Genomic DNA, 27,351 nt, shown 5'->3' on the forward strand with positions numbered 1-27,351 from the left:
ATATTTAAAGGAACACAGATAAATAGGGGGGGAAATAATCTTCAATCTACCAAACATCATAGATGATAATTATTACAATAAAGGACGCGGCCCTGTGGTGATGCTCATCATTATAAGCACCACTATAATGCCACCATGCTATTCACCGCCACTATAATGTCCTGTCACCTAAACCACTGGAGCCAAGTGTTTGCTGTGACTTTGAATAATGTAAGTTTCTCCTTGTAAGCTATCCAATTGATATAAAGATTATCTACTCATTTAGCATCTATGTGTACATTCATTTTTCCTGTGGAACCCTTTGACATAGTGTATCAACATCAGGGCACCCCCTCCCCTCTCCCCCCCCCCCGAAAAAAAACATTTTGCGCTGTTGCGTAAACCTTTCAATTAGCAAATGTTGCCTTTTTTTTTTTTTTACTATATATACACACTCATTTCTACAGATAGTAAACAGATTGCAGTACTTAGGAGCAGGTGTGTTTTTGTGTGTAGAGTTGGTTTTGTATGTAATCTTTTATTGTTTTAATACAAGGATGTGTTAGTATGGAATGTTAGTATCTGCATGCAGAGGTGTATTTGGATGTAGTGTTGGAATTTAAATGTGGATGTACATTTGTGTGTAGTTTTGGTGTTTGAGTGTTTCTATATAATTTAAGAGTTCAGGGGTGTCTTTTTATGTCATGTTTGTGTTTGCAGGAGTGTGTGTTGTGTTGCTGTTTGATTGCTGGGATGTCTGTACATGTACTGTCACATACATACTTATAGATTAACAAACAGAAACACACTGACACATACACAGTCATATACACACAAACACAGATACACACACCTTGACAAACAGATACACAAACCGGCACATACAAACACCGGCACATACACAACTTTTTTTTATTTCTTTGTCTTTATTGAAAATTTTGTTTTCCATATACATAGACATACATTTACTTATGTTCATGGAATATAAACAGTGCGGTATTCCAACATAAATATATAATAAACCTCATTCATTCCTCATATCAATAACATAATATAATACGTTTTGGCCCATTTCACCTTTAACATGATTAGGTTCAGAGAGAATTATAATATAACAATTATTCAGGTAGAAATAAGAGTTTAATATATATGCGATTTTAGAATAGGTGAAGAGTTTACTTATCACCTTTTCTATCTAATTTTTTTTTGTTTTATGCTCAGGGTATATAATTACAGTTAATTTATAGGATATTATCCCACAGTCTCCATACTTTTTTGTGTATTGATATCTTATCTGACTTTCGATAGAAACCTTCTTCCATCTGTTGTTGGAATCTAATCTGGTTATTTATTACTGGCCGTATTAATAAATAATATGTGATTGCTCTTCCTGGCCATACTGGTGTTTTTCCAGTTTCTGGCTAATGTAAGTTTGATTGCCATAAAAATATGAATAATTAATATTTTTGTTCATAATTGCAATTTGGAAAATCCAAATGGAATACGAATGTCTGGGGGAATAGTATTGCCTGATGTAGTCCTAATTTTAAAAATATACTAGAGATCTTTCTATTATCTCTTTTTTTTCTTCACATTTCCACCACATATGATATAGTGTATCTATTTCTTTAGAACATCTCCAGCATTTATCTGAGTAACTATTTTTCAATGGTTTGATTCTATATGGAGTGATATACCATCAGTGAGCAATTTTAAAAAAAGGTCTCTTGTATATTAAGGCTTTGATTGATCTTCCTGATCTCAATAAATCTATCTCCCCATGTTTCCATTGTGAATGATTTGTTTCTATCGCTTTCCCATTTTTTGATGGAATTGGGTTTATCCATGATCATCATAAACCCAATATGTATTACTTTACCCATATGTATTACTTTAGAAATTTGTTTTTTTTTTTTTTAATAATGTTTATTAATTACATTTTTAAATGCTGGGTGTTCTTTGATATCTAAGGTATTAAATAAGTGTCTTATTCTAACATAATTGTACCATTCTTAATTGGGCAATCCGAATTGAATTTGAATATCTATATATGATTTAATTTCTCCCAAGAGAGCAATCTGGGTTATATTTTGGATATTATATTCTATCCATTTTGATAAGTCTATATCACCAATATAGAATGTAATAACTTCAATTGGTGCAGTCTGCAGAGGGAATTAATTCATTACAAATGCCCAATTTATTTTTAAATCATTTAAGAGTGGTAATTGTTTCATTTACAATTTTATTTGATAATGAAAAATGTTTATAATGTTCAGAACCAATCCAAGCTAATTTAAATTGAGTATTACTTTTTGTTTCTATATTTTCCATTTCAAAAAGTGAGTAAGCATGGTACAATCATGTAAATCTATTATGTCAGGAGGATTTGTTCCACATTTATTCACTCTTTTAGTGAGTATATTGTATGAAACTCTGGGTATTTTATTCCCCCAAATTAATTTCACAAAATAATTTTTAATTGATGGAGTATTGAGCGTGCTACTCTTATTGATGGATCAACACAAGTAGATACATTTTGGTATTACGTATGCCGAGACTGTATTCATACGTCCCATCCAGGAGATTTCTAGCCCTTTCCAATTTTGAAAATGTTCTTTAAATAATGATAAATGTTTCTTATACTTTTCTTCTACAATTTTATCTATAATTAGAATTCCTAGATAATCTATCTTATCATTAAAAAATGATTTAGATTCGAACACATTGGAACTAAAAAAATTGAGTATTCTATAACTCAGAAACTATCACAACAAGAGGAGACATACACAACTGGACACACAGATACACACTATCACACTGACACATGCACACACAGGCACGCAGATACAACACTGGTACAAAGATACACACACTGACACACAGATACACAAGGTGGAGGTGGGGTATAAAACACAACAGGACCGGAGATAGCAGTCGAACAAGGTGGAGTGAAGCAGAGCTGGAGGAGAGAATAGAGTGCTGCTCTTTAGGAGAGCAAGGGACAGGTATGTGAGGTAGAGGTTACTCTGGGAGGCCATAAGCTTTCCTATAGAGATGTTTTGTTTTTTTTAGGCATTTTAGAAACGATTGAAGAATAGGGGAGAGTCTGATGGCTATTCCAAAGGAAAGGAGCCACCCGCGAGAAGTTCTGCAAGCGTGAGTTGGTCGTATGAGTGCAAGCAGCAGGCAGGAGACGGTCATGGGCATAGCAGAGAGATTGAGAAGGGGTATACCTACTGATCAGTGAAGCACTATAGGAAGGGCTAAAATTGGTGAGTGCTTTATAGGGCTGGATTAGTACCTTGAATTGACTCCTATAGGATACAGGAAGCCAAAGTAAGGACTGACAGAGGGGAAAGGTGTGAAAGGAGCGACACAAGAGGAAAACATTTGCCAAGAGGCAGTATAAAGAGAAAATAGAAGGGGACCAAGTACAGAGCCTTGGGGGACTCCAACAGAGACAGGACAATGGGAGGAGGTATCGTTAGAAAAGGAGACACTGAATGAGCTTTGGGAGAGAAAGGAGGAAAACCAAGAGAGGACAGTGTCACAGAGACCGAGTGATTGAAGAGTTTGGAAAAGGAGAACATGGTCAACAGTGTCAAAGGCAGCAGATAGGTCCTTTGATAATTTAGTACTGTGTGGGTTTGTTTGTGCACAAACTGGTGGACCAGACTGGGATCAACATACTGTGCGAAATACTGTCCAACAGACTCCAGACACCATCACCACTTCAAATCAGTGGAGTAATTCTTTAATGTCTATTTTTTTTTTATTGCATGCCTGCCTACATCTATAGCAGAATGAGCAATTTTTTTCTTGCTTTAATTAACATTTTTGCTCTATTGAATAATATTTCAATGTAATAAACTGCGTGCTTTCACCATATTCACATCGAACATACCAGGCAACACAAGTAATTATGAAACATACAGTATTCTGTTTTGAAATTGGATTTTCTTGTAGATCATCTCGCTTGTTTCCTCCGCTTGTTGCTTCTAGATCAATCAGCCGTGGAATTACTAGTCTTCCACTAGAACTTTACATTTAAGAAATTTGTTTTCTATGACTAAGACAGTTGATTGACTACCACCAGCCAGACATAATAATGTCGGCCTTTTTAAAATTAATGCTGAGCTATCTGCAGGAAATAACATGTATTTTGTTGTCTGGCAATACCCATTGTTGCAGGGTTCTAAAAATATTTCTCCCTCACAAAATGATTTCATTTATTTTCCTTTATGCTCTCTATATATACAGTTGCAAGAAAAAGTATGTGAACCCTTTGGAATGATATGGATTTCTGCACAAATTGGTCATAAAATGTGATCTGATCATCATCTAAGTCACAACAATAGACAATCACAGTCTGCTTAAACTAATAACACACAAAGAATGAAATGTTGCCATGTTTTTATTGAACACACCATGTAAAAATTCACAGTGCAGGTGGAAAAAGTATGTGACCCCTTGGATTTAATAACTGGTTGAACCTCCTTTGGCAGCAATAACTTCAACCAAACGTTTCCTGTAGTTGCAGATCAGACGTGCACAACGGTTAGGAGTAATTATTGACCATTCCTCTTTACAGAACTGTTTCATTTCAGCAATATTCTTGGGATGTCTGGTGTGAATCGCTTTCTTGAGGTCATGCCACAGCATCTCAATCGGGTTGAGGTCAGGACTCTGACTGGGCCACTTCAGAAGGCGTAATTTCTTCTGTTTAAGCCATTCTGTTGTTGATTTACTTCTATGCTTTGGGTCATTGTCCTGTTGCAACACCCATCTTCTGTTGAGCTTCAGCTGGTAGACAGATGGCCTTAGGTTCTCCTGCAAAATGTCTTGATAAACTTGGTAATTCGTTTTTCCTTCGATGATAGCAATCCGTCCAGGCCCTGACGCAGCAAAACAGCCCCAAACCATGATGCCCCCACCACCATACTTCACAGTTGGGATGAGGTTTTGATGTTGGTGTGCTGTGCCTCTTTTTCGCCACACATAGTGTTGTGTGTTTCTTCCAAACAACTCAACTTTGGTTTCATCTGTCCGCAGAATATTTTGCCAGTACTGCTGTGGAACATCCAGGTGCTCTTGTGCAAACTGTAAACGTGCAGCAATGTTTTGTTTGGACAGCAGTGGCTTCCTCTGTGGGATCCTCCCATGAAATCCATTCTTGTTTAGTGTTTTACGTATTGTAGATTCGCTAACAGGGATGTTAGCATTTGCCAGTGACTTTTCTAAGTCTTTAGCTGACACTCTAGGATTCTTCTTCACCTCATTGAGCAGTCATCTTTACAGGACGGCCACTCCTTGGAGAGTAGCAGCAGTGCTGAACTTTCTCCATTTATAGACAATTTGTCTTACCGTGGACTGATGAACAGCAAGGCTTTTGGAGATACTTTAATAACCCTTTCCAGCTTTATGCAAGTCAACAATTCTTAATCGTAGGTCTTCTGAGAGCTCTTTTGTGCGAGGCATCATTCACATTAGGCAATGCTTCTTGTGAAATGCAAACCCAGAACTGGTGTGTTTTTTTTATAGGGCAGGGCAGCTGTAACCCACACCTCCAATATCATCTCATTGATTGGACTCCAGTTGGCTGACATCTCACTCCAATTAGCTCTTGGAGATGTCATTAGTCTAGGGGTTCACATACTTTTTCCACCTGCACTGTGAATGTTTACATGGTGTGTTCAATAAAAACATGGCAACATTTACTTCTTTGTGTGTTATTAGTTTAAGCAGATTGTGATTGTCTATTGTTGTGACTTAGATGATGATCAGATCACATTGTATGACCAATTTGTGCAGACATTCATATCATTCCAAAGGGTTCACATACTTTTTCTTGCAACTGTATATCTCTAAAAAAAAAATTTTATTATTATTTTATTATTTATATAGCGCCAACAAATTCTCTAGCGCTGTACAATGGGTGGACTAACCGACACGTAATTGTAACCAGACAAATGGACGCACAGGAACAGAGGGGTTGATGGTCCTGCTCAATGAGCTTACATGCTAGATATCCATCCAAGCTCTTTTATTCCCACATTACTCAACAGGAAGCTGCTTGACCATGACATCATCAGGGCACTGTTTCTCTGAGAATTATGGTATATTGGATTATGGGATAGTGAAGTGGTAAATTAAATTGGTATTAAATGAAAATGCCACACAGATGATGCTCTAGGACAGGCTTCCCCAAACTTCAGTCCTCCTGATGTTGCTGAACTACAACACCCATGGAGGGCCGGAGTTTGAGGAAGCCTGCTCTAGGCCATTGAGATAGCTTTCATGAACTAAGCCCTGCAGTGCAGGCTAACGGAAACTTCTTAGCAAGAGCATCCGGTGCTCTCTCAGTTGTAGTGGAGATAAGGAATAATGCTGGGAGAACCCAAGTCATGAAGTAAAACCATTTTAGAATAATTTGACCACCTACAATTTAGGACCCTGGGGGCACTTCCGGCAATCTGATTACTATAGCTTGCAGTAGTGGTTATGGTTATTGGAGTGTTCCTTTAACCATAAATAATATAAGATCTTTAAAAAGCTCCAAACAGAACTCAATACCAATGCTTTCAGTTTTCCCAGGTATATACAGGAAAACAAACATGTGAAAGTGTATTAAAAACAACAAAATGATTTATTGGGGACATTTCTGTGGGGTCTCCAAAAGAACAAATCTGGAATGCGCGGGGAACAGTGTCCTGAAGTCAAAACTGTCTCACAGAATCTGGGATAAATGAGGGTCTTGGAATACTGTGATGTGACTCGACAAACAGAGGTTTCAGTAAAACTGGAGACCAAACCAAAAATATATATAATTTTTGCAATTTAATTAATTGTTGAATAACCAAAATAACATTATATTGAACTTATAATATTCGGCTAGCAAAACGTTAATTCCCAGACTCTATAACCTGTATTACCAATGGCTCTATATTATACCCCTCCACTTATATCCCAGACAACACAGATAATTTATCAATCTACTTCCCTAATACTTCCCTTACCTTTTGTGTCACTATACCCCACTCCTTCTAGCATGTAAGCTCATTGAGCAGGGCCCTCAACCTCTTTTTTTCTGTGTGTCCAACTTGTCTGGTTACAACTACATGTTTGTTAGTCCACCCATTGTAAAGCGCTGTGGAATTTGTTGGCGCTATATAAATATAATAATAATAATAATTTTGTATCATTCTCTTTTATAGATACTTATTTTATTCACATCTAAGTTAGTCTTTCCAAACAAGTAATTCAAAGATGCTTAAAACCTGTGAAGGAGCAGTCATGGAATAACACCTACAGCTAATTGAAACGTCAATTAAATAAAGCTTTCTGTAAAATGCAAAGCTAAAATGATTTCATATGTATGGTAACTGCTAATTACGATCCTGCAATGTATTCACATAGCCGCCCTCCACTGCATTGTAAGGTCACCGCAGAATTGGGCCAATACATTCTACACCCACTACTTTATGCTGACACACAGTCGATTTAAACTGCCCCCTGGCAAGTAAATGTCATTATTTAGATGTCGACCATCATAAATCTCACCGCAGCACATTCCTATTTAGGAGACCGCTTCACATGATCTAAACACTTAAGCAATACCAATTTTCAGAAATTCTAAAGCTGGCAACATGTTGTAAAGTGTCTGATTAATTTGCAATATTTCGAGCTATTCTAATAGTAATAATAATAATAATAATAATAGACAGCAGGAACGAAAGTACACGGCCAAGCAAATATGACCACGAGTCCTTACACATAATGCATATATTTTATCTGAAAGAATATCTTTTACTTTTTTATTTGTTTTATAACTTTCAGTTTCTGGTGATTAATGGAACATTATGGAGCCACTGTCACAGAGGTAGAATATTAGGATGGTGAGTATTGCAGCTTATGAGCAAAACGTGGAAAAACCACAGGGCGTTCTGAAAGTACAATGTGCACAGGAAACAAATTGAAGTATTAATACATTATGCATTAGTATGCATTACCAGGTGTTATAATCCATTATATAGTAGTAACTAATACTCATTGTTCAATCGTGATATAGTAACTCATCTTGATTGGTTATTCATCATTGGCTAATAACTTAATAAACACTGGATCATTTTAATGATGTGTACTGAGCTTCATCAAGCCTTTCACATGTCCTTAAAGGGTAACTCCACTGCCCAAATACATTTTAAATCACTGTTTAGTAGATATACCCCCAATGAAAGCATGCATGTATTTAATTATACTTTCTTTCATTGATAGTTATATCTAAAAACAGCTTGCAATACCTGCAGTTCTCTTGTCTGCAGCCTTTACAAGCCCTCCCTACCAAACCAGCCCAGACTTTCAGTGGCTGTCCAATCACAGACTTCCCAATGCAGCTCGATGAGAAGGTTTTGCAAGGCAGGTGCTCTGAGCAATTACATTCCTCTTGAGTTTAGCACCACTGAGCTAACCAAACCAGGAAGTAGTTGGGAGCAGTTATAAGACTGACAGTCGGGGGGGGGTGTAACAAGGTTAAAGGATCACTATAGTGTCAGGAAAGCAAACCCGTTTTCCTGACACTATGTCATCCTTGGGGGACCCTCACCCTCAGGGTCCCCCTCCCGTGGCGCTGAAGTGGAGCGGAATGCGCATGCGCGGCAAGAGTGCACTCAAACAGTCCGTAGGAAAGCATTTCTAAAGGTAAATGCTAAGTGAATTTCAAATTTAAGGTCAAAATGGCCAAGTCATCTATTCTTTCCATTCAGCTACTCTAGCCTTGACATCCACATGGAATTCTCCCTTTAGTGAATAGTCCTGTAAGCTTTCTGAATGGAAACTTAATGATAAACTGAGAGAATGAGCTGATGCTGTCAGTAGTGCCCAGTCCAAGGCTTTCTGATTGAAGGAAGTAGCTAGGGTGAGCAAACAGGAGCTGACTTGCAACATTTTGGGTTAAACTGTTCCTTAAAGGTTTAACCCCTTAAGGTAAGACTGCACACATCATTGCGGTTACGATTTATGGTGCCTGAAGTGAACTTTTTTTAGGAAAATTTGCTAAATGTGAGTTTATAAAAAAGCAGTTAATAATTACCTTAAATCAGTTTAAACCCCTTAAGGACCACATTTCTGGAATAAAAGGGAATCATGACATGTCACACATGTCATGTGTCCTTAAGGGGTTAAACTCCTTATAGCGAAGTTGACAGATGTAAGGCATTACTATATTTGTTTGTAGATTTAAAGATTAACACATAACTATAAATATGACACAGATTGTAATCTAGCCATATTTTAGCTGTAGACTATGTCAATAATTAACCTTTTGACAATATCACATGATTCCGTAAACGGAACCTGACAAGACAGTTTCACTTTAGTTTATACGGTAATATGTCTATACACACTGAATAGAGCATTTATCTCCTAACTGCTTTAGGAGATGAATGCTCAATACAAGCCTCCTCTTAGAGCAAGCAATAATGCAGCCATCACTCTGGGTTTGTAGGGGGTAGCACAGTTATTACTTCCTCTCACTATTCTTTCGATACAATTTGTATGGTTTTGGAAAACACTCCTAAGCAGGGAGCTCCTACTCCTTGATTTTCACTTGATTTTCTGCACGAAAGTCCTGTGGCCGGATAGGGCTTTTGTGCAGTTTTGTCTGCACGTGGTCTTTTGCAGAGAACTGTGTCCTGATACTATCTATACCTTTTGTGAAACCCAACTTCTCGTATTTCTATAATACTGTCAAACTCATTTTATCACGTATCAAGTATATTTTTCCAGTCCTTTTTGTGTTGTTATTTATAAATTTTACTTGGTTCTCCTGTAATTTTCTGGCTTATATTATGCATGTGGCATTTCTTTTTTTAGCAAATGCAGTTGTTTTACATTTCTCTGTGTAAATGTTTGCTGTAGATACTAGCTGCTAATGATAATGAGAGATTTGCAAGTTCTGTGACTGTTTAGGAATAAGTTAAGGCACATTGTTACCTTGGGACCTTAAACACGCAGCACTCTTTTTTTTTTTTTATAACGAAATTGCCACTAATAACACGTCTGTTTCAACTTTTTAGTATTTTCTGTATTTTTAAGAATGTCCTTTGATGACTTTACCAAAGGTTTCTACATTTGAGGCCGCCGTTGATGTGGACTGACCGTATGCTGCCACACGTGGCATTAATATGGAGACTCTCTGCACTGTACTTGGTGTTTCTCCGTTGCACAGTTCACTGGGGAATCAGATTTATAGTTGAGTTATGATCCCCAGTGGGTGTCATTAGACACTCCATTCTGTCCCAGAAACGCTAATATGTATAAATATAAAAAAAAACAAAAAAACAAAAATACTATACATGCATCTAAGTATTTAGCTATTAGCGCTCAGATTTGGCAATCCACCCAGTTTGGTGGGTGTTCAAATTATACTGGGTAGTGATACCTCTGTAGCCCCATGCAGACGGTTTGCTGAGTTTGTATACAGGCGGTTGCTGATTTATTTTTTATTTTTTATCTGCAGTTTGCATTTTTCACGTCATAAGCTATTTTTATGTTTGGATGGATGCATTCCTCAAACTGTTTACCTACAGTGTCGCGCCTAGGTTTTTCAGTCCCGTTGCATAGCCGGACCCGCGTTCTTCTTTTCATGTTTTTGTTTCCCTGCTTGGCTGGACTGTGTTTGCCCGCCGTGCTCCTCATGCTACATTATTTTCCTGCACAAACCCCCCCCCCCCCCCCCAACATTTCGTTCCTCAGGTACGTCCTCTCTCTCTCGGTACCCTCCCCTTCTTAGTTAACTGTGGCTGGCTGTCAGGGTCCTAGGTGTCCACTAGTTGTAATTTCCCCATGGCTTCTTCGCCTTCGGTTAGTGGTCCCGCGAGGCCGACACCCGACACTAGTCTTAATTGTTTCGCCTTTTTGGCTTTAGCTAGTATGCCAGCGCACACACACACACACACACACTGGGTCTTGTGAACCCCCGTGGGCTTTACACAAACACGAATTCTATTACCTGTTGCCGGGCATGCTCCATACGGCCTGACCACCTGGACTCTGACGTGCTTACTCTGCACTTTAGTTACGGTCGGCCCTGCAGTACTTCCTCGTTCACCCTCATGTTTTTTTTCCATGCACTTTTGTCATATACGTCTTCTCTCACACTACCTTCCCTCCCCTCTTAGTTAGCTGTGGCTGGCTGTCAGGGTCCTAGGTGTCCACTAGTTGTAATTCCCCCTGGCTTGTTTGCCTTAGGTTAGTGGTCCCACGAGGCCAACACCCATCCTCATACTCGGAGGTACTACGCCCCTCGGGCCAAATCATAGTTAGTCGCCTCGCATTGTGGCATAGAGAGGGCCTCACCTGTCACTCCCATTCTATCTTATGTTTAACTGTCACCGAGAGGCCAACACCCCGCCACGACGTTCAGTGGCCACGTTATCCCCTCGCGCCAACGCATAGATAGAGCCTTTCACGCCGCTTGGCATCTAGCAGGGCCTCACCTGTCACCTATCCTAGTTTTAATTGTTTCGCCTTTTTGGCATTAGCGAGTATGCCAGCACACACACACACACACACACATTGGGTCGCTTATGCGCTGTTTATTTGTCTTTTTTTTCCAGCATGTCTCCACCGCCAGGTGCTGGCATAGTACTTTTTCCGCCCCCAGCTCTCTGGCTAGGTCTGGTACTCATCACGCTGTGGAGGTTCGGCTACCCCCTACCTTCTTTTCGTGTCCTGGTCGCTCCCTCGCTTCGCTGCGGTTCTCGCAGTCAACTTATTCCCTCTCCGGCTGCCTTTTGGACAGCTGAACTCTCAGTGTCTCTGTCTGCCTCCACGGGTAATGCTGTTGTTGGTGGGGACCCCGAGTTCGCTCTTACTTCTCCGTTGCTCGCCCCCTGTTTGTCTTCGCTACTGTCGTCTATGGGGCGGTTTCGGATAGCAGTTTGGGTAATTGGCGTCTGCAGCTCTGGCTGTGTCCCGGCCAGACTTCCTGCACCTTTTTCATACGATCTCTCCCATGGTTCCATTGCGCATTCCACATGGTTCTGCCTTTGGCCTCTCCCGTAGCCACTGCCGTTCCCTGTGTTTCGGGGTATGCTCGCAGGCTACCGGCCTTGTTAGCTCGTGGTCATCTTTCGCATCTGGCTCTTTCTACTAAAACTCACAGTACATGTGTTAGGGCCTTCTTCTCCTTTGAGGCTCCTTTTCGTGTATAATGTTACTATCTCTTTATGCTATGTTGTCTGCGATTGATTTTCGTTTATTTTATTTTAATTTATTTTTGCCACCTCTAACTTGCATCAACTCTACCTATCCGGTTTACAACTTCACATGTCGTAAGGTTTACCATTCATACGCAGCTTCATGTCCTCATACCAGATTATTACCATACTCGAGGTGTTTCAGGTTCCTGGACACATTTTCAAATCTTACAGTTTTTCCCATCTACATTCAATCACTATCAAACCTATTAGATGCCTGTACTTATGAATCAGGCACCAACCTAGTACTGAAGCCGCTATACCTGCTTTCACGGTTTTGTAGGTCCCACATATTTACCACAACCACCACGTCCATCTTGCAGCATTGTCTCAGGAAGTTTCACCTATTCATGGAGACTATTGTCTACTTTCTCTACCCCACACTTAGTCTACCCAGGTTGGCCAACACGTTATTATACCTTACTTCCCCTCGCACAATTAAGAGTACCGGTTATAAGTTCCGGGCACCTATTTACAGTTATTTTTGCAGTTGTGGGAGGGGCATGTTACCCTATTTAAACCCCCTACTCACCTTCCTCTGTCCCGTACGTGCTTTCAGAGATTCGCAGATCCCCACCCTCCACTCCCTCTATCTATACTTTTCATTACACCTCGTGGGTGGGCCCTCTTTTATTACAGGCCTACCGCGACGTCGGTTCCGGCACACCTCAACCGACTTATCTCTCCCTATACTATGCTACTCTTCATACACTTCCTATACAGCCTTATTTGCCCCTCACACAACATATTTATAGCTGTAAAGTATAATAACATAAAATTAAGAACAATATGCTAGAAAAAATATGTAAAAAATGACTATTAACAGCAAAATCAAGGTCTCCAAAAAGTCCCAGAAATGCAAAATTCTGTAAGATTGTTCTCTTTCTCTCTTGTCACTCAATCCTCCATACAGAAAACTATACTAACTCTACGATAAACACTGACTGACAGATAAGAGAGGGCCATTCCTCAGTTTTGATTTATTATTTACCCACTTGCAAGCACGTCTGCCACCATGTCATATACTCTGTAACGGTGCAAATAACTTCACAATGACATTCTGATTCAGGAGCCTCTCATTCTGATCTACGGCCTGTTTTTTTTTGCCAAGCCTATCAAATCTGGGGGAAGGCACTCCAAAAGTCTGTGTACCATAAGGATAGGGAGGGGGGTACTATAGGAAGCTATAGTGCCAGGAAAACAACTGCAAGTATATGTATTAGAAAATATAAAAAAGGCTCCTGTGTCAGCTGAAACATTGCTATTTGTGTACTTCCTGCTATGCAAACAAAATAAAACATTATGTTATGTTTGGGGAGTGCTGGATCATTGGTTTTGTTTAGAATGTATTACTGGTGTGGCAATACCAGAAGCATCCATTCTTTGTTGTCTTAAAAATAACCATTGCTTCTACAAGTCAAAGGGTTAGTCTAAGTAATGATGTGACGTGGGAGGCATTGCCTCCTCTTCCATGGTTTAATACAATGCACCTCACAGAGGAGCACTGGGGACCTAATGTGCTTTGGTGGCATGCTCTTTGCGCGCTTCCAAGCTTTCCCATAGGAAATCAATGTATTTATTAATGCTCTCCTATGCACGTCAGCTTTATGTGACCATGTTTTACTCAGTTGGGCTGCGGAAGAACTTCTAATGGCAGTTAGTATGACAGCTACTAGAAATGGATTTAAACCTCTAGTTTCTAAAACAAAATTGCCACTATAAGACCAAAATAACACAGCTGATATATATATTTCAACGTCGCTCTCGCATTTTTCGTTTTTTATTGTTATTTCCTCCGAATTCACTGCTAAGTGAATAATCTGGTATCCGAAACCTGAAAGAACTTCTCTGCAACAAACAATAGATAATGTGTTAGTTACAAGGAGTTTGGATGATCTCAACTTCCTCTTTGTAGACGGGTCTAGGGCAAGAAAAATAACTACAGGCAAAGCAATTAAGAAAGTACAACTAAAAAGAACGTTCTGCTTTGAAGACCTGCTCTTTGATATTACAAGAGAGATGCTTGACTATGGTATTTGCTGAGGATAGCACATAGGAAGGCTGGCTGCAATAAATCAGAGATAATCTGGCATGGGATTTCTGTTGCTGACTGGGTGAGAGGGCAGGAGACATAATGTGAAAAAAGACCTTGATTAGGGAGATTAGTGAGTCTAATCTGATTTATAGACCAAGGAGAAGGTTCCGCTCCCACCCTCCCCATCTTTATTCATTGTAACACAAATAGTAAGGCACGACATCTAACCTACACCCACACACATTATTTAAATCTCCATCAACATTCAAAGTCTACAGAAAGACTGAGAGTCAGACTGCAAAGGCAACACTTTAATGGGGCAATTTATGGTATCACAACTTATGATATCGCTGCTTGGAGCTATTGTTCTTTTGCTATTCATTATTACATTTGCACGCATGTCTGACTGTGCGCCAGGGATTGCTAACTTTGCACAGCAGATGATTGTGAACTTCATGTATGTCTAGTAAGAGCAAGGCCATCTTTAATATTGATTGGAACCTGGGCAAGCCTGCCCTGCCACCTACCCCCTCACTCCCTGGCATGCAATCAAGCCCTCCACCCCAACGCAGTGACGGACTAAAGTAGAAATAGCCCTGGTGCAAGAATTTGTTGGGCTCCCCAATCGCAAGGGTGGCTAGAAGGTAGATTCCTATCTGTCGTTCAACTCCAACAATGCTTTGACAACTGGGGCTCTACCAATTCCCCATGCTTGCAAGGTTGTATTTAGCACTGAGCCGTATTGGTGTGTTTGAATGTAAGCATGTTTTTGTATGGAGTATGTTTGTGTGAATGTAGGAGTGTTACTTGTATGTGGCATTTGATTGCAAGCATGGATTTAGGTGTAGTGTTGGTTTTTGAATGTAGGGGTGTGTTTATATATTATTGGTGTTTAACACCAAAACGTTTGTTTATATGTATGTAGTGTTGATGTTTCAATGCAGGAGTGTGTTTGTATGTAGTGTTGGTGTATCAATGCTGAGATATATACACATATGCACATACACTGACACACACACACCGTGATACACATACACACAGATACACACTGACACAAAACACATGCATATACACAGATATACACACTGACACACTTGCAGATACATACACATACACTGATGCATATACAGACAAACAGATATACAACCTGACACACATGCAGATGCTCAGACACACAGGTATACACACTGACTACATACAGATACACACATACACCGACACATATACTGTCAGACATTCGAACACAGACACATACACTGGTAGCCATACTGATACATATACTGACAGACATACTGGCACACACACATACCGTCTGTCAGTGTATGTATTTGTGCATGTGTATCTGACAGATACACAGATACACAAACTGACTACATACAGATACACACACTGACAACATACATATACACTGACACATATACTGTCAGATATACTGACACACATACACATACACTGACAGACATACTGACACACACAGATACATACACTGACACACATACTGACACATACACTGAAAGACATACTGACACATACATACACTGACACACATACTGACACACAGACAGACATACTGACCCTCACACACATTTACATATACTGACATAAATACTAACACACACAGATACACACAGGCAGACATACTGACACACACATGCAGACTTACAGACATATTGACACAGACAGACATACAGACAAACCTCCTGACACACATACATACATACTGACACACACAGACAGACAGACTGACACACAGACAGACAGACAGACAGACATGTAAAATTTACATTTTTAAACCCAACCTCCAGTTTCCTATCTACGCCGGGGCTGCCGAAAAGCAAGCTAAAAACAAGCCCACCGGGTGACCCTAAGTGCATGGGCCACCCGGTGGGCCTACTTAGTGTATGGGCCCCCGGCTGGCGACAATGGAATTCTTGAGGGCAGCGGGGCCCACAGGGCAACTGCTTTGGGCCCCTTAAAGACACTGGACCCGGGGCAGGTGCCCCATTTGCCCCACATTAAAGACAGCCCTGAGTAAGAGCAGGCTATAACTTGCACAGTCGAGGATAGCAAGATTGTTAGAGGCACTTATTGAGTTTCACAGAGTTTAACTACATGAAACAATGCTGTACAGCCTCACACTTTGCATGAGGACGTCCAGCGTGCTTAAAAAACACATAAAAAAGCATTAAGTCAATGCTTTGCTATGGGGAAGGCCTAATGCGAGGTACTCAATATGCACATTAGCTTCCGCCTATCGGCTAACATCAGAGGAGCCGAAGGACCTCGCCCTTGGAATCAGGTAAGTGTTTAATGAACTATTTAACCCTTTATTTGGCCTGGTAGGCGACTGGGATGGGGGAAGGGGGGAGAGGCAGAGAAACTGTACAGTATTGTATTCCAATCAATATAGTGTTCCTTTTAATAACTGGAAAAAAATCCCAGAAGGGTGGAGGCTATCACAGTAGCAAACTATTTTTTATTTGTGCTTAATATGTGATAATATGTTACCAAGCAATTTTACACCAAGCATTACAAAACTGGCACTATAATTCCATATTAAGTTATGAAGTCATAAAATTGAATTCACGTTGGTAAATATAAATTATTATAATACTGCACTTCCCCTTTAAAAAACTAGGATTGCAGTGAATCAAAGAAGAAATGGATATCAATTACCTCTTCCGGAACTCCGCACAATTGCTTCATTTGAGAGCAAGGCATTCCCATTAGAAATGTTCTGGCTGGGTCGGTCAGGTGGTTTACTACTTAGATCTTTTTTTATGTCTTTCTTCAGTTCCTGATGGGAAAAAAGAAAAAGAGAAAGAAATCAGTCAAACTCATAAATGATATGTTCAGCTGGTTAATCAGTATCATGCTGAGCCTACTGGCTGTTATCATGATGTATACACACATAGAGAGGCTTGCCCATGAAATATAACGACATTTTATTTGAAAAAAAAAACGCTACTTTAGATGTTAGGGCAAGTGTATATTTCCTTCATTCATGTGAACTTAAATGGTTAAATTGGTTTTATGTGGTCATGATACCTGTGGACTATGCAGAGTTTTGCTTTGAAATGCTGCACATACAGAGATTAATCGTTCTGCTGTTGGAGGCGTCAGTTAGCTTGGATCTAGAGTTCTGGGCTGGGTAATGCTAATTCTGTTCAACTTTTGTTGCACAAAATGACAGTCATTGGCTGAGATCGGTCAGCTAACGCTATCAACCAATGAGTGTCGGCTGTCGTGGATTCCGGCTTCTGCAGTTCTGCAAAAACATTATCCTATTGCCAGTAAAAAAACTTAATCTTGACTAATTATAATGTAGAGAGTTAGTTTGAATTGAGCGAGTCGTGTTTAAAACGTACCTGTTAGAGTTATTTGAACTAAGCATAAGGAAACTAACCAATGATCAATTAGCCCCTTCCCCAGCCCTTCTGTGTCTCTTTGTGTCCCCCCAGCTCCTCTGGTTGCCCTGCCCCCAAGCCTCTGTCTGTCTCTTTTGCCCCTTCCGATACCCCTCTGTGTCTCTTTGCCTCCCTCCGCACAGTCCCTTTGTGTATCTTTCTCTCCACATCCCCATTTGTGTGTCTCTCCCCCCAGCACCGTGTCTGTTTCTCTCCCAGTCCCTTCTATGGCCATGCACCTCATTTCCCCTGCATGTCTCATTTCCCCAGCCCCCATGTGTCTCAATTCCTCCCCCAGCACCACCATGTGTCTCATTCCACACCCAAGCCTCTCCATGTGCTCAACAACAGTCCCTCAACGTGTCTCATTCTCCCAACTCCCCGTGTGTCTCATTCTCCCATCCCCCCCATATATATATCATTCCCAAGCCCCCCATGTATCTCATTCTCCAAGCCCCCACATGTGTCTCAATCCCCCAGCCCCCCATGTGTCTCAATCCCTCAACCCATATGTGTCTCATTCTCTCAGCCCTCATGTCTCTCTTTTCCTCTCCTCTCTCCCCCATGTGTCTTACCCGCCAGTGTTAACTTTGCCAGCAAATTTCAATTTAGTTTTAGTCATAATCTTTTGACTAAAAAGACATTTTACTTGTAGTCATATTTTAGTCATCCGAATTGTTTTAGTTTTAATCTAGTTTTAGTTGACTAAATCTCAAAACTTTAGTCAACTAAATCTGACTAAAATTTTTAGTCGAGGTACTTAACACTGGATAGTGGAACCTAGAAGACCTATTAGAATGTATAGAAGCGTAAGAAACTTAATTTGTTGTATTGGATGCATTAGTAAAGTGTATGGCGACCCATGACTTCCTCCTCCTAATAGTGATGTCCCGAACAGTTCGCCGGGAACTGTTCGCCGGCGAACATAGCTTGTTCGCGGCGGGCAAACATATGCGATGTTCGGTCCGCCCCCTATTCGTCATGGAGGTGGGAGGGTCTGGGAGGAAGGGTCTGCTGCTGATTGGCTGGAATGTGTCTGCTGACTGTGAGGTACAGGGTCAAAGTTTACTCAATGATGACGAATAGGGGGCGGACCGACCATCGCATATGTTCGCCCGCCACGAACAAGCTATGTTCGCCGGCGAACAGTTCCTGGCGAACTGTTCGGGACATCACTACCTCCTAATACATACACATAAAAGTTTGATAACTGTATTTATAACAGAAGATCAGAAGTACTTGCCTGCCTACCCCTAGGATTGGATTTGGTTGTATAACATGCATGTTTAATAACCAGTAACGATGTTAAGTAACGTAAAATTTCCTTCCCTTCATATCTCAAGATAATAGCAATTCTATAGCAATTTCCCTCGCGCTGCACTCTCAGTGAAGCTGGGAGGAAGTGCAGGCTGTCAGTTCCTCCCTCCCTCAGATTATATACAATATCTTGGAAATCACACATACAATCTGCCAAACATTGTATGTCAGATTGCGTGTGTGTGATTTCCAGGATATTGTATATGATTTGCGGGTGTCAGGGAGTCACTATGAAAATATGTGAGACTCCCAGAAACATGGTGATCCCAATTCTGTTACTGTAGTACTCTTGCTATCAGCCAAGGAATAATAGTATATATCGTAACAAGCATATACACACTCACTCAAAAACAAAATACACATCTGTAAAATACAATATAGCTGCAATAACTACAATAAAAATAAAATATCTATAGAAAAGTTCTCCATTTGTAGTAAGAGATGGGATATTTTAGCCGGCCTTTTGCAGTTTGATTTTCAGATTATTATTTAGTGACTCCATTATATGATTAATGAATGGTCAGAGTTTAAATGAAAACAAACAAAATATTAGCGTGTAGTTTACTCTTTTTGCCTATAGATGGCATGCAAATATTTCTCCAGCCAGTCAGTTGTGTTTACAAAAGAATGACATGATACCTAAGCGGTAATGTCATCCCCTAGTTCTCTCAGAATTTGTGTATAAAGAGTGAATAAAGACTCCTAAGTACTCAATCGGGTAATAGCAGTGATAGTAAGCACTCTAGAAATTCTATTTCTTTAGAAAAGAAGTTGGAAGTAATAAAGAGTGATGAGATGGGTGAAAGCACTGCATGTATAACAACCCTATGTTCGGCGTATTAGTTGACCTGTAGTGTTTGGGAGATTTTTTTTTTTATTTACTCCTAAAATGGCGACTTACGGGTTGTTATATATGTAAATAGCAATACAGTAATTGTAGTCTAAATCTATACAATACAACACTGTAGTGTAAGGAGTTTAAGTCGGCGGTACCATAAATTGAGGATTCAGAGTAAAAAGGTTTTGTGTATCTACTCCATGGCCCTGTTATTCTCTACACTTCAAATTTTAGTGGATTTAATCCAAATTGCAAGATTTGAGTAGGAGAATTGTCCAGTGCAGTTATTTATGCAAAAGTGCTTTAATTTGTTAAACTTTGGCATTAACGGTCATTGCCTTGGTCCACAGAAGGTAGAGAATACTAAACTGCTCAATTTAATAAAACAAAATCCAAATAGAAGCAGCATTGAAGCAACATCAATGTAGCTCAGATGGAAAAAAAAAAATCCACATGTTTCTGATAATCGTTGCCTGAATTTTGCCATTCAGATTTCAATTCACTAGAATTCAGAGTTTAGTGAATAAATCATTCAGAGTGCATAGGAGACTTAAAGCAGGAGCCAGGAGGAAATCCCAACCCACTCACATATGCAGCAGATTTGTCGGGGGAATTATTTTGCATGCTACAGGAATATGTGTAAACTGTAAGAAATACAGTGTACGTCTTGGCTTTCCAAAAAACAAGCTTTTACAGTGGTTTGGAAAATTTTGAATCCAAACTCTAAAATGGCAAAGATTTTCTATTTAACAAGAGTCTCCAGGTGCAAATTCAGAAAATGTAAAATCCCTCATCCCAAAATCCTAAACTGAATGCAGCTGTGGGGATGGTTTGAAGCCAAGAGGTAACATTAGCAATATATCTCTTGAAAAGCATTTCTGCTGTGCCAAATACAAGCACACAATAAATCCAAGTTCAGGCAGATCAAATTTAACTAAGTGAAGACAGCAGTGTACGTTTTTGAATGTTAAACACTATAAATGGTTATATAAGGCAATTAGACGTAGGAGTTAGTAACAAATGCTGATTTACAATCGAATAATGTTGCTCAACCATTTTATAGTTCTTTTCTTATAGATTTCACACCATTGATAGACATTTACTAGTCTCAACATTAGCATGTCTCCATTTTAAAATGGTGGCATATATCCAGGAATGTCTAAAATTACTTAAAGAAACCATCTGGACAGCATAACAACTTAATTGAAATTAAGTTATTATGGTGCCAGGAGGTCTCATCTGCTGTAACCACATCCAGCATGCTAACCCCAGATGCCTAGGACAGGATGACTGTAACCAGGGCCGGCGCTTCCTATAAGGCGAACTAGGCAGCCGCCTAGGGTGCCATATAGGAGGGTGCGCCCTGCGCCCCCATCGCCGGCACTTTAAATGTTGCAGCCGCCTGAGCTCTATAGAGAGCGCTCAGGCGCCTGCCGCAATGCCTCACCTCCCCTTCCCTGTAGCGTGGCCGAGCTCCGCTCCGGTCCGCGAAACCGGCCGGACTGACAGGAAGTGCACACTTAGTGTGCACTTCCTATCAGTCCGGCCGGGTACAGGAATCAAACTCCTGTATCGCGGACCGGAGAGGAGCTTGGCCACGCTACAGGGGAGGTGAAGTTAGGAGGAGAACTGGGGGAGGGGGGGTAAGGAGAACTGGGGGAGGGGGTAAGAAGAACAAGGGGAGGGGAGGGGGGTAAGAAGAAGAGGGAAGGTGGGGGAGTAAGAAGAAAACGAGGGAGGGGGGAGTAAGAAGAAGACAAGTGGAGGGGGGAGTAAGAAGAAGAGGGGTGGGGGGAGTAAGAAGAAGAGGGGTGGGGGAGTAAGAAGAAGAGGGGAGGGGGGAGTAAGAAGAAGAGGGGAGGGGGGAGTAAGAAGAAGAGGGGAGGGGGGAGTAAGAAGAAGAGGGGAGGGGGAGTAAGAAGAAGAGGGGTGGGGGAGTAAGAAGAAGAGGGGTGGGGGGAGTAAGAAGAGGGGTGGGGGAGTAAGAAGAAGAGGGGTGGGGGGAGTAAGAAGAAGAGGGGTGGGGGGGAGTAAGAAGAAGAGGGGTGGGGGGAGTAAGAAGAAGAGGGGAGGGGGAGTAAGAAGAAGGAGGAGTAAGAAGAAGGGGGGGTAAGAAGAAGGGGGGCGTAAGAAGAAAGGGGGAGGGGGAGTAAGAAAAAGACAAGTGGAGGGGGGGAGTAAGAAGAAAGGGGGAGTAAGAAGAAAGGGGGAGGGGGAGTAAGTAGAAGACAAGTGGAGGGGGGGAGTAAGAAGAAAGGGGAGGGGGAGTAAGAAGAAAGGGGAGGGGGGAATAAGAAGAAAGGGGGAGGGGGGAGTAAGAAGAAAGGGGGAGGGGGGAGTAAGAAGAAAGGGGGAGGGAGAGTAAGAAGAAGAGGGGGGAGTAAGAAGAAGAGGGGGGAGTAAGAAGAAGAGGGGAGGGGGAGTAAGAAGAAGAGGGGAGGGGGGAGTAAAAAGAAAGGGGGAGGGGGAAGTAAGAAGAAAGGGGGCGTAAGAAGAAGAGGGGAGGGGGGAGTAAGAAGAACACAGGGAGGGGGGTGAGAAGAACACAGGGAGGGGGGTGAGAAGAACACAGGGAGGGGGGTGAGAAGAACACAGGGGGGGAGTGAGAAGAACACAGGGAGGGGGGGTGAGAAGAACACAGGGAGGGGGAGTGAGAAGAACACAGGGAGGGGGAGTGAGAAGAACACAGGGAGGGGGAGTGAGAAGAACACAGGGAGGGGGGTGAGGAGAGGGGGAGGTGAGAAGAATACAGGGAGGGGGAGTGAGAAGAACACAGGGAGAGGGGGGTGAGGAGAACACGGGGGGAAGTGAGAAGACACGGGGTGGAGGTGAGAAGAACATAGGAGAGGGGGTGAAGAGAAGTGGAGATGAGGAGAAGGGGAGGTGAGGAAAACACAGGGAGGGTGGGTGGGTGTGAGAAGAGACCCCCAGGGGAGGGTGGGGGGAGAGGAGAGACCACTAAGGGGCAGGGGAGAGCTCTAAGGGACAGAAGGGAGAGCTCTTTCACACTACACGCACACACACACAATGCATCCCTATACATACACAGAAACACACAATGCATCCCTTACACACACATGCAAACACACACACACACACTCCGTGCACACACTGACAGACACACACCTTGCATCCCTTATGCATACAACACTGATTCACACAATGGATCCCTTACACACAACCACAAACACACACTGCTTCCACTACACACAAACACACTGCATCACCTACACAAACTGGTATGCCTATACACTACATTCCATAAGCACACACATTAGATCCTCTACAATAACACATAACACATCCCCTACACACTACACTCCCTGTGAGCGAATTTAATGGGTGGAACACATAGGTGGACTTATGGGTGGGCCTTATGGGCATACTCACCGTCAGGCCCTGGGGCCCAGACCTTGAGCTGTGTAAGGGGCCTCAGAAAATGGAGCTGCTTCCTGTTCTCCCAGAACATTGAATTTTGTGACCGCAGATACAAACAGCCTCCAGAGATCCGGTTCTACAGCAGACCAGTGGAGCCAAACTGCAGCCAGTGCCCATCACCATCTTCATCTGGTTGTAAGTAGGCGATCTAGTATATTATTAGTGACACTAATCTCTAATTAATCTCACATTAAAGGGACACTATAGTCCCCAGAACCACTGCAGCTTAATGAAGTGGTTCTGGTGTCTATAGCCTGTCCCTGCAGGCTTTTTAATGCAAACACAGTGTGCAGCACTGGCGTTAGTTCATATGACAGATCATATGGGTGGGGCATTGTGATGTCATATGGGGGGGCGGCAAACTTTTCTTTTGCCTAGGGCGGCAAAAATCCTTGCACCGTCCCTGACTGTGACTGGTCATGTAATTTCACATTTCAAGTGAGAATTGTCGGGAATAAATTCAAAATGAAGCCTAAAACAGCTGAACAAAAATGAATCAAATAAAAATCTAGCTTTTAGTTTGGCTATTTTCTTCTGCCCATTGGAGTGGTCTGGGTGCTAACTCCCACTACCCTTAATCCTGCAAGTGTGATTATTGCAGTTTTCATAAACTGCAATTATTACCTTGCAGGGTTAAGTCCTCCTCTATCAGACAGCCACTAGAGGGACTTCCGTGTTCTTAGAACACGAAAAGTGATTTGAGCGACGCTAGACGTCCTCACGCTATGTGAGGACCTCCAACATCTCCTAAAACCCCATAGGAAAGCATGCCATAGTGCACATGCCATTGCCACGCATTCCCATTAGGACTCCCCCACCGGCTGACGTAGGCAAGGGAGGAGAGTTGCAGGAACCTGACCCAGCGCCACGGACTCCTTCAGAGACTTGGGATGGGGGGAGGGATGGAGAGGGGCACTGTAGGGTCCTGCAGTGCCAGGAAAACGAACATGTCCCTTTAAATGTGACATTCACTTTTGTCAATTCTCACCTTAGTGAATAACCTTGACAGTGTCAAAGTTCCTACTGTCCAACTTCCAACCAATATAACACTCTCGCCTAACTACATGAGAAAGAAAAAAGAAGGGTGCGAACGCAGGTGTGTGCGCTTTTGTGTGCGTGCATCTGCCCATTCACACAGGGGCATGCAAGGCACAACGTTTAAAACGAATGTTGGCCTGATCCGAGGCCTGCGCAGAGGTTTGCTAAGTGGAGGTAGACATGCTCCAGTAGAGTGAGTCTGCCACTTCTGTTAGCTCACGGGAGTAAACCTTCCCGGCTGTTTGATTGACAGCCAGGGCAGTGTTTCGTCAATTAAGTGTCAATTTCTCATAAAAATCAGCACTTTTATAAAGTGTGTTTTTAATGTGATACTCCTCACCCATAAAGAACTTCATCAAGCTGAAGTGCTTTATTGGTATGTAGTGGTCTTTTAACATTGAAAACAAACAAAAAAACAAATACATTTTAGCATTTTAATTAGTGACCCACTCGCTTTTAGAGCAGTGCCTTCTTCACCTCTCGTCTCTGTTAATATTCTTTATGTCAATTACTTGTCGAAAAACCCCATTCTATTAATGTAAAGCTCTGCAAAATATGTTGGCGCTATATAAATGCTAATGATTTTAAAAATGAATAACATATTGGATCTATATTTCACCGTTATTGCACTCAGTACTTTAGCTGTGCGTTTTTTGTGGAATGTGCTCCTAAAATAAACAACAAAAAGCCATGACCAATCTCTATGAGTAACTTTGAACAGTAAAGTTGACCTCAATACATTACTATGAGAAGCACACGACTGGACAAAGCCCAACACTAACAATAAAGGGACAAGGGACTGCTGGTCAAAAAAGGACGGACCTTCATATTCTGCAGAGGTCAGTTCTTAAGCTAATGAAAGGTAAGTTTTAGGAGTTAAATGTTAGTATATATGTTACAGTTAAAGTGAGAAATCAGTTAATGTGCACATTAACTAGTTAATCTGCAGATTAACTGATTTGCTCAGTTAAAGTGCGGAATCAAAAGGTTTCCGCACTTTACCTAAGTAATGTGCACATTAACTGCTTCCGTCTAGTTAAAGTGCAAAATGTTTGTTACTTTCCCTCGGTAAAAAGAGGAAATTATTTATTACAAAACGTCCTCGCAGAACCTGTTTCACCCTTTCAGTGCAGTCTTTGCAGAGTCGTTCACTTCTCGTCTGAAGGCAGAAAGATTCTGTGTGAACCTGTCTCGATTCTTTTTGTGAGCAAGTTCCTTTCAATGCCCTCCACCATCAAATTCTCAAAGCATAAACGCATGGCTTGTTGCTTCTCAGAGGGGGCTGGCTACTAACAATGCTGCTCCGTAAGTCCGAGTTTTAACATGTTGGAATTATATTACTAGTTCTGCAATTTTGGCCTACAATTTGACATTTCTCTTTACAATTCTCCACACATTCATGTTTTGTGAATAAAAGCAACAGTCTAATTTTTCTGCCTTTCCAGGTCTAACCTGCAAGCTGGCTCCCACCAGACAGCAGTCTACTAGGCATGCTATGAATGGCGGTTCTCACCTTAAAATTAATTTCAGGCACAATACGGTGCAGAATCTTTGTGGAATCAAGTCTTCTAAAACGGAATTACTGTACACAACAGAGAGACTAAAAAAATGGAACTCACTCCAACACCCATAGCCCACCCCCTATATAGGTGATTCGATAATGCACAGCTTACTCTTTTTAGATTTGTATTGATTCTTTCCAACCTGGATCGAGCTGATTGGCTGAGAATACCATGATTGCAAATAGAAAAGTTGCCAAAAACATCATCCTACAGTAGTGTGTCTTTGTAATTACGTTTAGAACTTAGCAAGTGTAAATTACACAAGTGCAATCCCACCTCCTACTTTTGTAAGGACAGCCATGATTTTCGGAACCTGTCCTGCTGTCCGGACTTTGTTCCCTTGTGTACCGCTTTTGGTGACACCAGGGAACTGTCTCCATCATTAGACACTCAGGGCTGTAAAACTCTGCAGAGAGCACTGAAGCAGTTCTCCCAGCATGGTCTTCCCTCAGGGGGTCGGCCTGCTTTATTGTGAATGCACTGCTGACAATGGGCAGGTTCTCACCTTTCGTCTGAGCCAGTGACACAATTTCGTTACTGGCCCCTGCCTACAACCGATGTGCTGCTTGTCAGGGTGTCGGTGTTGGGGGTACGTATTTAACTCACCACCCCACCAAGTCTCAATTTCTGGCCATTTGAAATGTTGGGATATATCAATTACATTCTGATGCATATAGCATACATGTGTTTGTCATTTGTACTACAATATGTCATTGTATTTTTCCAGCAAAGCTTGTTGATTATCTATAATTAATTAAGCTGTACAAATTATAGTTTTAAAGGAAACCTCCTCAATAAATTATGTTTTTTTTAGAATTACTGTAATAATGGCATAATTGAATTTGTCATGGAACAAGAAAAAAGTAAATTCCTGTCTTATTTTAATAAGGGAATTACAGATTCAAAGTATTCTAACTAAAAAGTCTTCTACCTCATTGCCCGTTCAACATTAATCACACTCCACACAGAAAACAATTCAGCTGATTAATTGGAAATGTCACTTTAGATGCAATAATGAGACACAACGTAGGCTGACCAAATTGTCTCAGTAATAATGGTATTTGATTCCCCCTTCTAGATTATTCACCCTAATTAAGCATCTTCTGTATTTAGACTCTGCTATTTATTACGATCCATCCACCTTTTTCATTAATGAAAGTCAGCAAGTACTGTAAGACTTGTCTTGAAAGTGCAAATAATTCTACCAAGCTCATTAAAGGTGATTCTATATTGAATTACAAATATAATCAAATAATTGAAAATCACCTATAACTTGTGTTAATCTGTTTTCATGTGATGCTTCGTTTCCTCAAAATTGTGTGAAAGGACTATCCAACATCACACTCAGATTACACAGACCAAGGGCACTAATTGCAAATGGTGAGGAAGGAAAGAATCATAAAATAATGTCTCCTTTTAGCTTTCTCTTTACTAACTGCCCAGTTACAGGATAATAAAGTGTGGAATTCTAAATTAA

At 41.2% G+C, this 27,351-nt stretch overlaps 1 protein-coding gene across 1 annotated transcript in view; it reads right to left on the reverse strand.

The window, feature by feature from the left end:
- The window catches only part of SH3KBP1 (SH3 domain containing kinase binding protein 1), a 404,964-nt gene that overhangs the window by 199,648 nt on the left and 177,965 nt on the right, over positions 1 to 27,351 (reverse strand). Inside the window, exon 3 of the mRNA XM_063450212.1 lies at positions 16,951 to 17,071. Within this exon, the coding sequence (XP_063306282.1) occupies positions 16,951 to 17,071 (121 nt within the window). The remainder of the gene's footprint in view (positions 1 to 16,950; positions 17,072 to 27,351) is intronic.

The sequence above is a fragment of the Pelobates fuscus genome, chromosome 1, assembly GCF_036172605.1.
Source record: "Pelobates fuscus isolate aPelFus1 chromosome 1, aPelFus1.pri, whole genome shotgun sequence".
NCBI lineage: Eukaryota > Metazoa > Chordata > Amphibia > Anura > Pelobatidae > Pelobates > Pelobates fuscus.